The sequence below is a fragment of the Populus trichocarpa genome, chromosome 17 (genome assembly GCF_000002775.5).
Source record: "Populus trichocarpa isolate Nisqually-1 chromosome 17, P.trichocarpa_v4.1, whole genome shotgun sequence".
Classification (NCBI taxonomy): Eukaryota; Viridiplantae; Streptophyta; class Magnoliopsida; order Malpighiales; family Salicaceae; genus Populus; species Populus trichocarpa.
Window position 1 is genome coordinate 8,873,225 of NC_037301.2, and position 17,854 is coordinate 8,891,078.

At 30.4% G+C, this 17,854-nt stretch overlaps 1 protein-coding gene across 3 annotated transcripts; it reads left to right on the forward strand.

The window, feature by feature from the left end:
* Nucleotides 1-6,815: 6,815 nt before the first annotated feature.
* LOC7495959 (translation factor GUF1 homolog, mitochondrial) lies at nucleotides 6,816-11,585 on the forward strand. Of its 3 annotated transcripts, none has more exons than XM_024589461.2 (11): nucleotides 6,818-7,187; nucleotides 7,575-8,325; nucleotides 8,923-9,079; nucleotides 9,173-9,227; nucleotides 9,372-9,439; nucleotides 9,517-9,621; nucleotides 9,711-9,782; nucleotides 9,977-10,090; nucleotides 10,530-10,670; nucleotides 10,755-10,866; nucleotides 11,050-11,193. In XM_024589461.2, exons 1-10 carry the CDS (start codon nucleotides 6,870-6,872, stop codon nucleotides 10,816-10,818), a joined length of 1,845 nt encoding a protein of 614 aa, XP_024445229.2. In that variant the 5' UTR covers nucleotides 6,818-6,869; the 3' UTR covers nucleotides 10,819-10,866; nucleotides 11,050-11,193. The 3 variants fall into 3 exon arrangements, with proteins under 3 accessions (XP_024445230.1, XP_024445229.2, XP_002323840.3); XM_002323804.4 differs by having other exon boundaries at nucleotides 6,821-7,187; nucleotides 10,755-10,814; nucleotides 11,050-11,585; XM_024589462.2 differs by lacking the exons at nucleotides 10,755-10,866; nucleotides 11,050-11,193 and having other exon boundaries at nucleotides 6,816-7,187; nucleotides 10,429-10,670.
* Nucleotides 11,586-17,854: the final 6,269 nt, after the last annotated feature.

Consider the following 17,854-nt stretch of genomic DNA (forward strand, 5'->3'; position numbering starts at 1 on the left):
TTGAAACCGTGCATGTTTTCTAAAAAAATTGAATTTTTTTTTTTTCAATTATTTTAATATGCTGATGTTAAAAATAATTTTCGAGTAAAAAATATTTTAAACATCAATTGTTATTACACTCTCAAACATCCCCTAAATCTTCTTCGGTTCTAAGAAAGTGTTTCGTCTCATAACTACTCTACGATCTTGCATAGCTCCTCAAAAATATTGCTGTAAAAATCTTCAATCATTCTACAATAAGCTATCCATATGTTATTGAGTAACCGAATTCAGGAGTGTCATCTTCCTCTTAAGAATTTGTTTTCTATATATATATAACTAGTTGTAATCACCTGCATTGCATATATATCCTTCGAGTATCAACAACAATATCAACATATAAATTGCACATGAATTACCTGGATGGTTATAAATCAAGATGAAAGAGGATTGCAATTTGATTATTGGTGGAGGACCTTATGTTATGTTCTGAAACTATTTTAATGTGGTTTTTTCATGTCTCATCTTAGGAGTTTAGGGGTTGTTTATTTGATGGAAAGTGGTTTCTTGAAAATTACTTTCCAAACTTTCATATGTTTGTTTGTTATTAGAAAAGTTGGTCAATGGAAAACACTTTCTAGTCAAAGAAAAATTTGGTTTGGTTTCTAGAAAATTGTTTTTCTTTTATCTTGAGCGAAAAACACTTTCTGGAAGTTGTGAAAAATTAGAAATGTCATATTATTTGTTACTTATATCAAATTTGATTCTCAAACTTTTGATTGCTATATATATTTTGTTTTGAATATTTTTTTTTTCAATTTCATCCCTTAGAATTTAATTTTTATATTAACTTTGGTCCTCATTTTTATAATTGTTATTTGCTTTTCCCTTATCATTTTTTAATTGAAATTTTTTATCTATCAAATTTGATCCTCATTCTTTTGATTGTTACTTATTTTATTTGAAATAATTTATGAAATAGTAATTATTATTATTTTAATTTCTTCATCTTTTAATTTTTTTATTTATTACATTTGATCTCTATTATTTTGATTATTATATATTTTATTTAAGATAATTTATGAAATTATATTTTTTCTCAATTTCATTCTCATTCAACTTTTTAATTTGTAAGATTTGTTCCTCATTATTTTAATAAAATTGAAAAAAATAAAACATTAATAAGTTATTTTCCAACTCATTTTTCATGACAGAACCAAACACTGGAAATTGTTTTCTAACTTATTTTCTATTATATTACCAAACATCGAAAAATAATTCACTTTCCTAGAATTCACTTTCCAAAAAAAAAAACTACTTTCTAGCAACCAAACAAAGCCTTAGATTAATATTTATCAACTAGGTATTATCCCAATCAATGTCACTCTTTTCATCATCTTCCACTTGACTAAGTAGGCCTAAAACATTATATATTTTACAAATATTTCAAAAATAATTGCTTTTATCAACTGTAATATTGTTGACAACAATCTCATTTGTTATCGCAACATATCAAATATGTAATAATACTAATGATCCATAACTTTTCAACAATAATGTGATTAAACTCGATACTAGCTAGTCAATATGATAACCCGAGTTTGAAAGTAAACTAGGCAAAAATTAACCTAGTTTGACTCATTTAACTTAGCGAATGCACACATAAATATGTCGACCCATTCAAACTCTGATATGATTTATAAAAAAATCAAAAACATCAATTTAATATTTTTTATTGAAACGAGTCAAACCGAATCAACCCACAACTCATGACCTAGGCAATGGATCTGACCAGGTTTAATAACTTTGGCTTTTAGAATCTTTTTTGTATTATTATTATTATTATTATTATATATGCCATATACAAAAAACTATATCAACATGCGAACAATCTTCATAAAAATAATTTATTTAAAAGAATCAACTAATGCATTTCTATTATAAGATAAAAAAAAAAATACAAGATGATACAATTCATGAATCATATTTCTTCATACGAAGATTCTATCATGTTTTTCAATAAAAACTTTTTTCTAAACTAAAACAGACCTTGAAACTTTCTTCATCTAAACAAGGCACTAAAAAAAGATTATGCCTCGTGGTAAGTTCAAAAACATATAAAAAATTGTTTGAAAACAACAACATATTAATATTATGCTTACTGAATATATTTCAATTTATCGTAGTTAAATAACATATAATTATATGCATGTCTGAATTTGATTTTTGTCAAGTATATTCCCCTCGCTATATTTTTTTATAAAAGTCGTCCAAGATAGGAAAATACTGACAAATTCTCCCTCGAAGGCATTTCCTCGCCATCATCATGTCTTGGAATGCAGTTGATTCTTGTTTTCAAGTAAGGCTCAAAATAGTACGAGATAAATATTGAGATCTCTTCAACAATATATGCCTCACATATCGAAGTCTTAACATGCGCTTTGTTTTTAAATTTTTTTCTTAAGGTTGAATAAGTATCTTCATAGAATTAAATGAATGTTTTAAATTAAAAAATAAAGACAATAGAAATTTAATTAGGATTCATGTGTAATCCCTAACCTCTTGAATGGATACATTTATTTGTACTAGACATGACCTCCAACTTTTTCTTAAATAGTAAATGTATGGGTAGATGCTCTGTTGAGTTAAAGAAGGATTGAGAGAATATCATCTCAAGTTTGTAGATTGTCTGGACAATATTCGTTTCAAGCTCCTCCATGTTTTGGTTATACAACTTGTTAGAGCATATATCTCTAAAAAAATGACTAATCTTCGTGAGTGTATCCCATATCCCTTTTCGCAATAAATCCCGGTAATCAAGTGGAATGAGTGTTTGCATAAACACGTAACAACATGACTTTTCATTTTATACAATTTGACATCCTCCAAATTCACTAATCTAGATATGTTTGAAGCGTATCCATCAAGAAAACACAAACCCTTAAGTCATTGGTAGATAAGTAATTGTGCATTCTTATTTAAGGTGAAGTTGGCTTTAGGCTTCGCAACTCTTGACCCATCATAAACTAGCTCCACATTCTTACAATGACAAAACAAAGGTATATTCATTCTAGCCTTCATATTGTCCTTTGTCTTCTCTTTCACATCCATCACCGTGTTAAAAATATTTTCAAACATGTTCTTTTTTATATGCATGACATTTAAATTATGGCGGATAATATTAGTCTTCCAATAAGAAAGCTCCTGAAAAATACTTTACTTTACCCAATTATAGGTCACACCAAAACTAGTAAACTTCTGTCTACCATATTGAAAATCAAACACAATACCCTCGTACTACAAGACCACTTCATACAATTCTTCACCCGACGATACCAGCGGTGCAACATTCCTTTCAACTTTACCTACAAAGAAGTCATTTATGTTCATTTTGTACTTGTGATCGGTTGGCAAGAACCTAATATGACAAACAAAATAAAATGTTTTATCACTATTTATTAAGGTGAATGCCTTGTTATTTTCCATGTAGTATGAACATGATAATTTTTCATACGTGCTTCAACCAAAAATCATCCTTTGTTATACCACAATGTTTAGAAAGAAGGTATCATAAGTGACAATATTAGAATGATCTAACTTCTGATTAAATATTATAACCCTACTTGTAAATAATATTCCCTTCGTATCAATAACTATATCACTATAAGGAAAAAAGAAAATATTAATCATAAATAATATTAGTTTTGTCATCATGATAAAACTATAATGATTAAAATTAATTATAAAACACTTATATCTCAAACTCATTAGAAACAACGTTTTTGATAAAAATATCATGAGTTACAATAAGGTATAATAACATTTCTGAAAAATATATGAGTTTAATAAGATGAATTAATATTATTGAGAAAAATACACAAAAACTCCTTGAAATATATATATTATTCAGAATTGAAGAATTCAACATATCACCAAGTGTGGCATGTTATAAGGGCCTATTATCATTATTTTTTATAAATATTGTAATACATACTCTTTTGTTTGGATTTTATATTTTAATAAAGAAAATAGTAAGAAAATACTATAAACTCGAATATAAAAACAATACTATATGACCATTAATTTCAATAAAAGAAATATGAATCATTGATACATAGTGAACATGAATAAATTAAAGATTTATAATTGATGAACCAAGTTTTTATTAGTATATTTTTACTAAAAAATACCGGATTAAGAAAGATTTACTGGTATAAATTTTCAGGAAAACAAGCATGCTCTAATGAAGCTGCATTGTGCTCGGCAGTGTGCCAAGTCTCAGCACGCTGAGTCTGGCATTGGCCAGACCTCGACGCGACCCGAAGGAAGCACATCCTCCCTTGGGCACGTCTAAGAAAATGTCCATCTCCTCTTAGCACGCCCATGAGAATGACTTTCTTTCTTTGACACGTATAAGGAAATGAGGTACTGTGGATCTGGCAAACATGTTAGACTCAAGATACTTGGACTTGACATTTAGCCAAGTCCAAAGTGACGTGAGTCTGGCAAACATGTCAGACCCAAGACACTTGGACTCGGCAATCAGCTAAGTCTATTACACTTGGACTTAATAGTTAGCTAAGTCCAATATAACGTTGATCTGACAAACATGTCAGACCCACGTTACCAGGACTTGACAAGTCTAACAAACATACCAAACCCAAGACACTTGGACATAGCAAGTCCGACAAGTTTAAGGTAACGACCATCCTTCATTGGCACGCTTAAATGAATGACCATCCTCCTTTGGGCACGCTCAAGGGAATGACTAACTTTTCTTGGCACGCCTAAGTGAATGAGGTAATGTGGATCTGACGAACATGCTAGATCCAAGGTACTTGGACTTGACATTTAGCCAAGTCCAAGGTAACGTGGGTCTGAAAAACAGGTTAAACCCAAGGCGTTTGGACTTGGCAGTCCATCATGTCTAAGATAACATGAGTCTGACAAACATGTTAGACTTAAGGTACTTGGACTTAACACTTAACCAAGTCCAAGACAACGACCATGCTCCCTTGGCATGTCTAAAGGAATGACCATCCTCCCTTAGCATGTTCAAGAGAATGACCACATCCTCTATTGACATGCCTAAGAGAATGACCATGCTCTTTTGAACACGTCTAAGGGGATGACCCTCCTCCCTTGAGTCTAGTTTAGAGGAAGAGCTCAGTTACATCTAACGTCTTAGACCTTAATCTTCTTACGCCTTTTAGGTGTATAGAAGTCCTCCAAGGACGTACCATATTTCTATCAACACATTAGTATAGATGTAAGAGATATTTATATCTCGTTAAATGATATCAAGATAAAATTACATTCCAAACCCTTCTCTTCACAAAAGGACAATACTTAAAGGATATAAATATACCAAGAGACCTTCAAATCAAAGGTTCACAATCTTCATTCTCTACTGCATATATATTTTCAAAGTATTTATTTCTAGAATATTATTGTATTTTCTTTTTCTTAAAAAATGCTTACTTATGCACTAAAGAGTCTCACCTCCATAAAAAAAAACTTTTTACAAGTACTAGCCATAATTCACCTTAGTCTACTACGCACCAAGTATAGCTATCAACATTTTTGTTAAGAAGAATGGATGAGATTAGTAGAATCAATTGATTAACCGATTATCCAATACATAAATTTTATTCCTAAACTATTTGGTTTTTATTTAGAGGTATGATTGCACATTTTATAAGAATACATATACATTAATAAAGTTTCCTGAATTAAAGAGAACACCCTAACATGAAAGGGTTTTTAAAAACTATCACCTCGAAAGTAAATGGGGTCATGAATAAATCTTCATATATCTTTTCTATTCATGCCATAAAACTAGATTTTAGGAAACAAAATACAAATATTATCATACTAATAACAATTATTATAGAAAACATTGCAATTTGAAAATATCTAAACATAAATATCATTGTCTCACATCTTTGATTTATAAAATTCTTATTTTCCCTTAGATTTTGGATAGACGACTCAAATTATTTTTACGTAATATTTTTTTTCTTCAATAAGTTCATATATTTTTAATATATTTATTATATCCTCATATAGTATTCAATTGTTCATTATTTATTCAATTAATCTTTTTATTTAAAATGACATAATTATTTTTTTTGTTTTGAAAATATCCTTAAGCTTACCAAAATATAATTTTAAGTTTTTGAAAAAATTAAAATTTTATTTCTTAAAATTTATGGTTAAATAATTTTGAAGTTTTATCATTTTTTTAAACATTTTGAGAAATGTTGCTATTATATTCTCAATAACTACTCTTGAGCATTTTTAAAATTAAAATTAAAACAATGTTAATTTGGATAAACAATTCAATATATATATATATATATATATATATATATATATATAGTTGAATTAATTTATTTTTTAATGAATTTTTTAAATAATTTTAATTTTTAATTAAGACAGTTATTCATGTATATTACAGTTAAACATTTCCACTCTGTTTTTTCCTATGAAAATCTATATGGAACTTAGGATATTATAAGTTATAACACCATGATATGCATAATATTGTTTTAATTCTCTCTTGTGCTAATAAAAATAAGTTCTATTATTATTATTATTATTATTATTATTAGTATTATTAGTATTAGGAGTCCTTGTGTGTGGGTTTTGCATCTCTTGAATAAAAAATAAGATTTTATGTTCTGAATTCTTATTTTATAAAAATAAAATTTATTTTATATGCTTTAAAATAAATAACAAAAGAATAACTCAATTATAAGTCTATAACTCATATTTTACACTAAAAACTATTAAAGTAGTTACGATGTCGTTTAACAGAATCATAAATTGTTGTTAAACCTTCAAAACAGCAATCTCTGCTCCATCGGCATTCCCTAAAACCCACACAAATGGGTTCTCTCTGCAGAGCATCAAAAACCCTAAAATCACAAAAATACCTCTCTCTACTACACACATATTCCAATTTCCCTCCATTCTCTTCTACATTCACATTAAACGACAGCCGTCTTGGAGTAGCCCATGACTTCTGCTCCAATTCGCGCCAAAACAGCATCGATTTGGCCCAGTACTCACCTGAGAGAATCAGAAACTTCTCTATTATTGCTCACGTAGACCATGGAAAGTCAACTCTTGCTGACCGGCTTTTGGAGCTCACGGGGACTATTAAAAGAGGGCATGGCCAGCCTCAATACCTCGATAAATTGCAGGTTTCTTCTTATTGGTTTAGTGCTGTTTTAAGTGAAGAATGAATTGGGTTTTTGTTAGATTTTTTTTTTGCATCCAAAGTCTTAGTCTTTTCTTAGGACCCCATTTATGCTGTTTTTGGAAGTAGTTTTTAGGACCCAATTTAGTAAATTAATTTTTTATTTTTTATTTTAATGGGTTTTCATGCTGCGCATTCCTTGTTTTGAGAGAAACAAGAATTATGGATTTTTCTGTTACTTTCAAGCATTATTTTTCAGGACCCTATTTAGTAATGATGTTGATTTGATGGGTAGTGTTATAGACGAAGTGATAATTGTTGTTAAATGTTAGCTAGAAAAAAAAAGAAAGGAAATGTGGGCGTATATGTGATGGAATTTTGATTCTCTTAGGTGGAGAGAGAAAGGGGAATAACAGTTAAAGCACAGACAGCTACTATGTTCCACAAGTGCAACCATAATGGCTCAAACATTAAGGATGCAGACAAAGCACCGACATATCTACTAAATTTAATTGACACTCCTGGTCATGTCGATTTTAGTTATGAAGTATCCAGATCCTTGGCTGCTTGCCAGGGTGCACTTTTGGTTGTTGATGCTGTACAAGGTGTTCAGGCTCAAACCGTGGCTAATTTCTATCTTGCTTTTGAATCTAACCTTGCTATAATACCTGTCATTAACAAAATTGACCAGCCAACTGCTGATCCTGAACGCGTCAAAGCTCAACTAAAATCAATGTTTGATCTTGAACCCAGTGATTGTCTTTTGACATCTGCCAAAACAGGGCTGGGCCTCGAGCAAGTTCTTCCCAGTGTAATAGATCGGATACCTCCTCCTTCTGGGAGTACTAGTTCACCTTTGCGTATGCTTTTGTTGGATTCTTACTATGATGAATACAAGGGAGTGATTTGCCATGTTGCCATTGTGGATGGTGTGCTGCGCAAAGGCGATAAGATTTCATCTGCAGCAACTGGTCATACATATGAAGTTGCAGATGTAGGGATCATGCATCCTGAACTAACTCCAACCGGAGTTCTTCTAACTGGACAAGTGGGGTATATTGTTAGTGGCATGAGATCAACCAAAGAAGCACGTGTTGGAGACACCCTACATCATAGTCGATTCAGTGTAGAATCTCTACCAGGTATTTCCAGTCCATCTCTCTTTTTTTTCCTTGAACTGATGCTTACTGATCTTTTTGAACCACAGCTAGAAACTTTAAGCAAGCTCCTGTTTCACTTATTTATGTCAATAGATTTCAATTGAAGCCTTTGCAAAACTCTTAGCATCTTAACAATCCATGATGATAACCTTTACAAAACTATTTGTTTCATAGACAGAGACTGGAGAATTCACCATCTGCTAGTATGATGATGCCTGCATGATTTTAGACAGCTCTATTTTATTAGAAAATCTAGTTTGTAGATCACTTTATGTGAGGTAAGGGAGACAAAGTAACATTAACGTACACTTGTATGTAAATACAGTGTGAGATCTTGTCCTGTCACCAGATAATTGGTAAGATAGAAATTTGCAGCATTACAAGTTACTTTAAACCACAAGAAAACCATGGCGGTTGATGTGTATGTTTGAGTTTGAGACACCACATATTGGTTTCATACTTGTAGTAGACATGTATGGGAATTTGTGCAATTTATGGCGCTGCTGAAATTCAAATTCTGTTATGTCTATTCTAAATCCTAATATCCTTTCTTTGTGTATTCTTTTCAAAAAAATGTAGGTTTTAAGCCTGCAAAACATATGGTGTTTTCTGGTCTCTACCCAGTAGATGGATCTGATTTTGATGCACTAAACCATGCTATAGAGAGACTGACATGCAATGATGCCAGTGTCTCTGTTACAAAAGAGAGCAGTTCTGCACTTGGTCTGGGTTTTAGGTGGGCTTCCACCATTGACTGGTAGCTTTTTAACTACTTAAACCATGGTGTTTCCTTAGTTTCATCATTATGATTATTGATTCTTATCTGCAGATGTGGTTTCTTAGGTTTACTTCACATGGATGTTTTCCATCAGCGTCTTGAACAAGTGAGGATTCCATCTGTTCTGTCTCTACATTAGACAATTGAAGTTGGCATAAAACTATTCTCACTGAACATATGCATTGCCTCAGAGCAAAATGTTTGGAAAATTATTCTCATAATAACAATATCCAATTATCAATGGTAACAGGAACATGGAGCTCATGTCATTTCTACAGTTCCAACTGTTCCATATATTTTTGAGTATTCTGATGGAAGGTGTGCTTTCTGATCTTACCTCTGTAATTTTGCCTTCACATATGCTTATTGAACGATATACTTGGTGACTTTGCTAGCAAAGTACAAGTTCAGAATCCAGCTATGTTAACCTCTAACCCCAATAAACGAGTTACAGCTAGCTGGGAGCCTACAGTCATAGCTACAATTATTATCCCTAGTGAGTAAGTTCTCATAATCCCTTTGCACAATTACTTATTATTCCATATCATCTAAAGTACTTATTCATTATGCTGTCACTGGATTGAGTAAGGTATGTGGGGCCTGTTATTACCCTTTGCTCTGAACGGAGAGGGCAGCAGTTGGAGTATTCATTTGTGGACAGGTAATTTTCTGGGCTTGACAAACTTTAGTAGTGGATTATCATGGGCAGTCACAGTAATATATAGAGTTTGGAGTGATTACTGTGCTATACTGTATGTTTACCATGTAGAATGTGAAGTTGATTACTGTTTTCTATTGCATGTTTTCATTTCATAAGCTGATCCACCATTCACATTATTGATCCTTTATGCGCAGCCAACGAGCCTTTATGAAGTATCGACTACCCTTGAGGGAAATCGTTGTTGATTTTTACAATGAGCTAAAGAGTATCACATCAGGATATGCATCATTTGACTATGAGGATTCAGAGTATGTATTCTCTTTCTCTCTCTAACACACGCACTCGTGCGCTCATGCATGCATAAGTGCTCATGCCTACCGAGACAGAATTTTTTCATACTAAATACTGATGCCCACCAAATAGATGTGATTTGATGGTTGGTGACTCGGTGTTCCAAAAGAAGTTCTGTGACTTTTTCTATCTCTTGTTATTTGTCAAAATAACTGATTTTGGCTACTAAAGTATATTTCCTTTGTGATTCAACCATTACCGTGGAATCAGCGAATGTAAAATGTCTTCTATGTGTTCTATTTTATGGTTTTAACACTGGCCACCTAATATTTGGATTCTTATAACAACAATATAGGTGATTGAAACGGCAGAGATAGAAGGCAGTGATTTCCAACTTTATTGTGCAACTTTGGGACTATCTTCCTTTTCTTATCTTTTGATTGGTGTCATCAACAGTTATCAAGAATCTGATTTGGTGAAACTCGACATTGTCTTAAATGGACAATCAGTCGATGCTATGGCAACTATCGTTCATAAACTGAAGGCACAACGCATCGGTCGGGAACTGGTGGAGAAACTGAAGAAATTTATAGACAGGTATTTAATCTAATTTAACTTTCTGGGTATGGTGCTATAGTTTCTTCTTTACTGACCATTTTCAGACAATCTTATTTTAAACAGGCAAATGTTTGAGATAACGATCCAAGCTGCAATTGGAGCAAAAGTTATTGCAAGGGAGACGTAAGTCATCTGTGCCATTGCTACCTGTCAAGTTTTTTCTTTTCAGTTCCTGGTAATCTCTGTTCATTATAAAACTAGTATTTGATATAACATTTCTGTGGTACTTTGTTCTGAAGTGGTTAATTGATTTTTTTCTCTCCCTGTTCGCAAATCAGTAGATATTGCAGTGACTATTTTAATATCAGCATTATTTAATATTCACCGCTCAACCAAACCTCTCCATATTGCTCCTTAGGATTTCGGCCATGCGAAAGAATGTCCTTGCAAAGTGTTATGGTGGGGATGTTACTCGAAAGAAAAAGCTATTGGAAAAACAAAAGGAAGGAAAAAAGCGAATGAAGCGCATTGGTTCTGTAGACATACCTCAGGAGGCTTTCCATGAACTGTTGAGAGTGTCGTAGTGCAAAATGTCAAATATGGGCCATGGCACAAATCACTGATAAGATCAAATGGTTTTGGTAGACAGTTGGTGTTTGGGGATCCTTTCAATAACAAAGCTATATCTTGCTAGTCTTTCTAGAGAACCACGGTTTTGATGCAGGCAGCCTTTTCAATTCTAGCGGAACAAACTTATTTGCAAAATGAATGATGTATTTTCAGCCAAATTCGTGCATAATAAAAATCTCAAATGTCCGATAAGTATGATGTAGGTAAACTCACCATTCATTTTTGATTCTTTGGTGAAACTGGTATTTCTCGTTACCTTTATTGTACAAATTTCTTAAAACTAGCTATTTATTTGTTGCTGAAATATAAACAGTTCTGTTTTTAGATTTCCATGCCATCCGTTCAGTAGCTCATCAACAACAATCGTGTGAGCTGGCCTTTCATATTATGGTTTGTTTGGAGATTTTAGAGATTTAAGGGAGGGAAACAGAGAAGAGAAAGGGAGAAATATTGCTGCTAAATGATCCTTTCTGTCCCTAACTGGAGGTGTCTATGTTATTCATTATACACAAGAAAAATGCTAAGCATATAAGCAGATGTGGTGAGTGATAAAGTAGTGAATTGTGAATCTCATTGAAATTAATGAGCTTCGCAATTTGTCAGTCATCGATGTGGGATTACGATGATCCAGAAATAAAGTGTGGATGTAATTTGAAGACACCCAGATGGACATCATGGACAAATGATAGCCCAGGTATGAGGTTTCATGCTTGTCAAAAACCTAGGAGAAAAAGCTGTGGCTTCTTTAGGTTTATTGATCCTCCAGACCATACAAATTTATTGTCGGGTTGAAAAGGTCTGATAGCGAGAGCTACATGAAGCGATTCTCCAACTAGAAGCTAAGAAGAACATGGTTGAAGAACATGGCTTCTTTAGTGTTCATCACGTTGTGTTTGATTGTGCTGTTATCTCGATGAATGAGTAGTGGAAGTGGGATGTATCAAATTTTGGTCATGAATGAAAGAAATGGTATTTGAATAACCATTTGAGTATTTCATTAGAATTGCAACAGTTTTTTCATAAAACTAATATCTATTACATGATCTGAGATCAAAATCTAGAATCCAATTGACATGAAATGGAGGTGAATAGAAAGTAATCTCCCTTTTTTGTTTAGGTTATGAACAATGTCAAAATTAATAACTAATTGTTACTTCGCTAAGCAACAGTATTAAACCAAATAATCCTATGAGCATTTGTTGGATCTTCATTAACATATCATAATGAATTACAACCAAGATTCTTCATTCATTTCCAGCTTCATTTTGGTATTTTTATGATTCTTGTGATTGTGATCGATGGAAATACATAACACCTTTTTTTTTAAAGGCATGTTGCATAAACAAAACTATAAATTAATGAATGACGCATATTTACATTGAATTGAAATATGAAATTTGAAATGAACACTTATATTACCACGTGGTTTTTCCTTAATATGACACCATCCAAGAAAAAGTTGAACAAGAAAATTCAGATTCTAGTGTAATTATATTTACTGTCTAATTTTACGATAATAATTATAATTCTCAATCCAACTATTGGATTGAGATGAAAATTTACCCAGAGTTTCCTGGAATATTGTTTTATGTTGGGGTAAACTTTCAAGTCAATTGGAGTTTGGGAAGGCCTTGCAATATAAGTCAAAACAGATTGTATAAATTTTATTATTTATTTCTTTTTGACTTGTGAACTTTCTATTTGACAAGGATTATTTTCCTACAAGGATCCTTTTCCTACAAGGATGTGACAGCTTGTTTTAGAAATTTTCTAGTTCTACAAGGATCTTTAATAGGCTACAACATAGTTTCTAAGTGTGACGATAATTCATTAATGCTATAAAATCCTTTTTTTTTTTACAAGGATTCTTTATTCATCCTAACTACACAAGAAAATAAGAGCTGATGATATTTAATGACAAATTGATTAGCTTATTTTAGAGAGTTTTTTAATCATAGAAGGAAAGTTTTAAGAAGACAACAAATATTTCGAGAGAATTCCTTAAAGTTACAATTAATTATTCTAGACAAACAAAAAAATTAAAAGAGAAGCCGCTTCAGCAATCAATTTCATAGCTTATGTTGGATATCTAAAGGTGCCAACAAAAACCTTAGTGTTTCTAAGATGTAAATTTCATTCATGACATTATTTAAATTATGAAAATTATTTATCTTAGATTATTTTGTTTAATTAGATGCAACTAGTTTAGTTTATATATCAAATTTGTTATTTTTATTATTTTCTTCATGTTTAGGCTTAGTTAACATACTTTGAGTTTATTATAAGTGTGTAAATATTAGCCCAAAAGTTTTGGGTCATTAGGGTTTCTAGTTGAATTATTATATAAGCTTTTTAAGCTGAAATTTTCAGCAACCATGAATTTATAAAATAAAATTTTGTTTTACGTGATGCAACATGTTTTTTTTTGCTAGGATAAAAAAAAAAATTTGACTTATCAAAACACAACTGACCTTGTGGTGTTTTCCTTATACTTCTTGTTCACGAATTAGTATTCGTTGGGTGAGAGTTTCTTATTCCAATAGTGCTAATATCTTGAGACAAGTTTTCATTATATCACACATTTATCAAACCTGATTTCTTGACTTTCCTAAAGTTATATCATATTTGTTGTGAGTTGCTTGATATCATGAAAAAAAACTTATATTATAATACCCTTGTATTCTTTTTCGCAAAAACACTAACACCGTCTACACTAATAAAAAAAACCCATCAATATAAACACCAGCACCATCTATAATAACAAAATCACCACCACTATCTACATAAGTGAAAACCTTAACAAAAACACCATTTGTGTTTACAATATTAAAATCTATGTTCAAACCACAAACACACCAATATTAACACCAACAAAAAAATCTCCCTATATTACTCACATTTACACTGACATTTTTATCCACACCACATGCATCACCAAGATCAAAACTAGAAGAAACACTCCCTAGCTACCAACATTTGTATTGACACCATATAGACTTGTATGAGTAGTGTTTGTGGTTATCTTTTTTTTTCACAATCATATACATGAAAATATTATTTGAATATATATATATATATATATATAATAATTCTAAGAAAAGCAAAGCAATTTAATTTTTTTTTTTAAAAAATCTATTGTTACGACCCATTTTATTGAAAAAAAACAAAATTATTAATGGATCATGTTTACACACATATATGAAAAACATAAAAATAGTGAATTTGAAAATATCATATAAAAATTTTATAATTAAAAAAATACAAAATAGATATTTTATTCATATTCAATATTAATAAGATAATATTTTAAGATTTTTGTATATTAGACTAATACGTAATTGTTCATAAACCAACTGCTAATATCATTATACAAAAGCTTTAATTTTCTTAAAAATATTAGCATAATTGAATAATCTCTTAAATATTATTCTAATATATTGATTTAAATAGAATTTAATTTAAAAGGATTAAAATAGATAAAAAAAATATCTAACAAAAAAGATAGATGTGTCTAGCTCTCGATTAGAAGTCTAAGGGCTCTTAGGCTTGGAAAACTAGGCTCACATGCCTGACTTTTTTTTAACAGGCGGGTGGTACGTCATCCACCTAATTTTTTTAATATGCCAGGCAGCGTATTGCATGTCTAGGTAGATGAAACATTGCTTTTTGGTTAACTTTTTGGCCACCTCCAATGATGGAAAAGTAGGGCTCTGAGTTTTAAAGTCTAAAAAACTATATTTTAAACTTGTTTTTACAAAAAACAAAACACCAAAAAAAACTTGAGAAACCTAAATAAATTCATTTTGAACCCAAAAAAAATCCTCTAATCACTCTAAAAACTCAAAATTTAACCGAATAAAATATAATTTCATGGGTCATAATCTATTTTTCATGACATGTTTAAAGAAAAACACCACATCTGTTGAACCTCACTCTTCAATACAAACTCATTGACACTAAGATCAATATTTATTTTTTACTAGAATGTGGTTGACCAAATAAATTTTTTTTTCTCTTCTTTTTTCTGGTGACTCTTTATTTTTCTTAATATCCAGGGACTGAAATGTAAAATTTTAAAATAATATGGAACCAAACATAAGAAATTAAAAACTTTAGGGATCAAACTATAGTTTTCCATGTCCCATGAATAGTAAAAAAAAGGGTGGTATTTTTTAGTGTTAACTTTGGTCCTTATTGTTTCAATTTCTTAAAAACTATAAACTTAAATTCTATTTTGTAATATTGACCTTCAATTTAATATTGGGATGTTTCTCGCCACCGCAAATATATTAGAGAATGCAAATAAAAAAATTATAAAACATAAACCCTTGTTAATATAGTGTAAAAGGATGAAATTGAAAAGAAAAAAAATTCAGTGGGCATTATTTTATAATTGTTCAAGGAAAAACTATGAGGGGTAAAAATGTGATGCACTATAGCAATCCACATTCCTCTTGTTGAAAGATAAAATAATTTTTTTTTTAGTTTATTTACTACTTAATAAACCTTTATTATGTTGTATGTCGGAACAAAAGTTTGTTTTTTTACATCGCAAAAAAATTATATGTAGATGTCGCAAACGTGTTTTTTAACAGCAAGAAAATTATGAATTATGAAATTAAATTTTGATATGTACGTTAAATAAAATTGATCAAGAATCATATGCACTAATAAATATTAAAAAAATATTAACACTAATTAAAGATATCTTATTAATATCTTTAATTTAAACAATTTTTTTTTTTGTAAAAATCTAACAATTAATAAAAACCAAAAGTGATTAAAAGACATACCGAAAAGATCTCGATGATTGAGAATAAGACCAACTCTAACTAAAACCTTTTTTATCTCATTGATGTGTTAAATGTTTTTTTTAGAATTATTTTTCAAATTATTTGTTTCTAAGACTACATTCTATCATTATTTAAAAAAAAAGTTTTAATAAAAAAAATAACATCATGATGATTTTGTTGCGATTGAATTTAAAAATATAAGAATAATACAATGCTTGTGCATTCTCAAAAAACTATCTCCCAATTTTGTTAGTCCGACCCAACAAGTCAATCTTGAAATCTCCCAACCTAACCCTTTGCCTAATCTATGTTTCAAATTAAACTGTATATGAGTTGATCTGATGTCACTCAATTGACTTGACAAGCTTAAAAGTAACCCGAATGAGTAGAAAAATCTAGTTTGACTTCAAAAATTCAAGACATTTTTTTTAATATTAAGACGACAATATCTTGAATCAACTTGGATTAACTTGTTAATCCTATGAATCAGATTATAGACTTGATGAGATTTGATAACTTCATTTTTTAAACTAATTTTTATTTAAAAATATAATAAAAAAAATAATAAACACTTGAAAGAAAGCAACATAACAATATTTAAAAAAAAATGATCATGTTGGGCTATAAAAAAAGTACTTACTAATATTATCAAAAGACAATTATAATTTTATTTAAAAAAAGTAAAAATTAATGGTATTTAATAAAACAATATTTAAAATCTATTCTTAATTAATTTAATAATTTAACAAAATAATATATTAGTATATTTTAAATTAGTTCATTTTAAAGAAATTAAATTTTAAGTTTATAGTTTAGAAAAAGAACCTTCAAACAAGTCAAGTAAGTATACGGGCTTGGATGGCACAACATAAATATCTTGATGGATCACAACTCAATCTATGTGTTTGAGTTTTTTATTATTATTTTTTTTTTCAAATTGTGTTGCCTTCTATTTTAATTTAAAAAAAACAGAGTAGACATACCTATTTGTTTGCCTAGTTTCTAGTTACTAGAGAGGTGGTTTGTAAAATTGGATTGGGGTTTTTTAATTTAATTTAACGTTAATTTGCGTGAGTTCGAATTGCAATAAGATTCGAGCCGAGTTATATTGCGTGAGTTCGAATTGCAATAAGATTCGAGCCGAGTTATATTGCGTGAGTTCGAATTGCATATTTCTTTATGAAGTCCGAATGGGAACCTCACGTAAAGGTATGATGTTTCTTTTTTCTTATTGTTTAACTAGGTCGACGTCGTTTATGAGATCTTCAAATGATTAGAATATGAATAGTCAACTGTCTACACCTCTATCATCAACAGAGTTGACTTCGTTTTCCAAGCAGGGAAGCATCAAGTTTTGAATGGTTCCTTCATACCTCAAAAGCCAGCTTTTAAGACTAATCCTGTTGTAAAGAGAAGAAGAACTCCCTTCTCAATTAATGGCCAAGTTAATTAGAACACCACTTCCATTTCCTGATCTAGCATGCATCTATATGGAATTTATGTGATTATTTGGTCGATAAGACTAATATAATTTTTTTAAAAAATTATCTTAATCTAAAAATTTAAACTGCTGGATGAAATTTTAAGAATAATTTTATATAATTTTCTAGTATTAGTCTAGAAACGGGGTCGAGTTACTGTATTGTCAGCTTAACTCAAAGGTTACCTAATCAATGTGGATTTATTTTTTTTTTTTGTTCAAAACGATATTGTTTTAGTTTATTTTTTAAAAATTCTTTGGTGTTGATCTAGATAGATTTAGATTGGGTTTAGCTAGGTAAATCAGATTATAGGTCAATG